At 50.2% G+C, this 1969-nt stretch overlaps 1 protein-coding gene across 1 annotated transcript; it reads right to left on the bottom strand.

The window, feature by feature from the left end:
- Positions 1 to 400: 400 nt before the first annotated feature.
- LOC138371904 (ribonuclease Y-like) lies at positions 401 to 1276 on the bottom strand. Its single transcript, XM_069336956.1, has one exon. The coding sequence runs from the start codon at positions 1274 to 1276 to the stop codon at positions 401 to 403; it is 876 nt and encodes a 291-aa protein (XP_069193057.1).
- Positions 1277 to 1969: the final 693 nt, after the last annotated feature.

Here is a 1969-nt window from a genome sequence, read left to right as displayed (position 1 = left end):
CACCCATAACAGTGTTGGCAGGTGTGCCACCCTCCGTCCCGACCCTGGCATCTTGCCCTCCTGGCACCTCCTCACCACCTTCCCCCTCACCATTCATTTAATTTTCCACCCTCCCACAGCTCAATGCCTAGAGTTGGAACAGTTTTTCCCTCAGCTTTCACTCGTTTTGGGTTCGGTGTTCTGAGCGACATTACCGGGCTCGTACCAGCTCCCGCGACACGCATAGTACACATGGCGTGACCTTATTGCTGAGGCTTCCTCATGGCGTGACCTCATCACTGCTGAAGCTTCCTCATGGCGTGAGCTCATCACTGCAGCTTCCTCATACGTGACCTCATCACTGCTGAAGCTTGCTCATGGCGTGACCTCATCACTGCAGCTTCCTCATGGCGTGACCTCATCACTGCAGCTTCCTCATACGTGACCTCATCAATGCTGAAGCTTCCTCATGGCGTGACCTCATCACTGCAGCTTCCTCATGGCGTGACCTCATCACTTCTGAAGCTTCCTCATGGCGTGACCGCATCACTGCTGAAGCTTCCTCATGGCGTGACCGCATCACTGCTGAAGCTTCCTCATGGCGTGACCTCATCACTGCTGAAGCTTCCTCATGGCGTGACCGCATCACTGCTGAAGCTTCCTCATGGCGTGACCGCATCACTGCTGAAGCTTCCTCATGGCGTGACCTCATCACTGCTGAAGCTTCCTCATGGCGTGACCGCATCACTGCTGAAGCTTCCTCATGGCGTGACCTCATCACTGCTGAAGCTTCCTCATGGCGTGACCTCATCACTGCTGAAGCTTCCACATGGCGTGAGCTCATCACTGCAGCTTCCTCATGGCGTGACCTCATCACTGCTGAAGCTTCCTCATGGCGTGACCTCATCACTGCAGCTTCCTCATGGCGTGACCTCATCACTGCAGCTTCCTCATGGCGTGACCTCATCACTGCTGAAGCTTCCTCATGGCGTGACCGCATCACTGCTGAAGCTTCCTCATGGCGTGACCTCATCACTGCTGAAGCTTCCTCATGGCGTGACCTCATCACTGCTGAAGCTTCCTCATGGCGTGACCGCATCACTGCTGAAGCTTCCTCATGGCGTGACCTCATCACTGCTGAAGCTTCCTCATGGCGTGACCTCATCACTGCTGAAGCTTCCTCATGGCGTGACCTCATCACTGCTGAAGCTTCCTCATGGCGTGACCTCATCACTGCTGAAGCTTCCTCATGGCGTGACCTCATCACTGCTGAAGCTTCCTCATGGCGTGACCTCATCACTGCAGCTTCCTCATGTCCTGATGAATTACTACAGTTCGAGCAGTTTCTTCAACGCTTCCTCCTGTACAAAATACAAAGTAATTAAGTGTGGTGCTCATAACGGGTGACTATACACAAGGCGGCACACAGCAGAAGAAATCCCTCACTTGCTCTAGTGCTCTTGGGAGGTGATGATCTTTGGTGTATTTAAATACTCCGAAATTACCATCTCTTTTAAGGGTCTGAGCGGGTGGTGGAGAGGGTTAAGGCGTACCTGTTATGCCAGTTGCTGGAAGGCTTCTGTGCTGGCTAGGGTTCGAGTCTCCTGGTGGGAAAGTGTTCTAAAGTTGTATACTTAACTCTCGTGTTTAGAAGAGTTGTGCCTTAAGCATAGACACTGTGTCTTCCCATATTAACAGGGACTTGATGAAATTAACGTCTAAATGACCCCTCACTTGCTCTAGTGCTCTTGGGAGGTGTTGATCTTTGGTGTATTTAAATACTCCGAAATTACCATCTCTTTTAAGGGTCTGAGCGGGTGGTGGAGAGGGTTAAGGCATACCTGTTATGCCAGTTGCTGGAAGGCTTCTGTGCTGGCTAGGGTTCGAGTCTCCTGGTGGGAAAGTGTTCTAAAGTTGTATATATATATATATATATATATATATATATATATATATATATATATATATATATATATGTATATATATATAT

Source organism: Procambarus clarkii, chromosome 4 (genome assembly GCF_040958095.1).
Source record: "Procambarus clarkii isolate CNS0578487 chromosome 4, FALCON_Pclarkii_2.0, whole genome shotgun sequence".
Classification (NCBI taxonomy): domain Eukaryota; kingdom Metazoa; phylum Arthropoda; class Malacostraca; order Decapoda; family Cambaridae; genus Procambarus; species Procambarus clarkii.
This window is presented reverse-complemented; position numbering and strand designations above follow the sequence as displayed.

Coding starts and splice junctions, on each gene's coding strand:
- LOC138371904 (XM_069336956.1), bottom strand. CDS start 1,276: ATGAGGTCACGCCATGAGGAAGCTTCAGCAGTGATGAGGTCACGCCAT.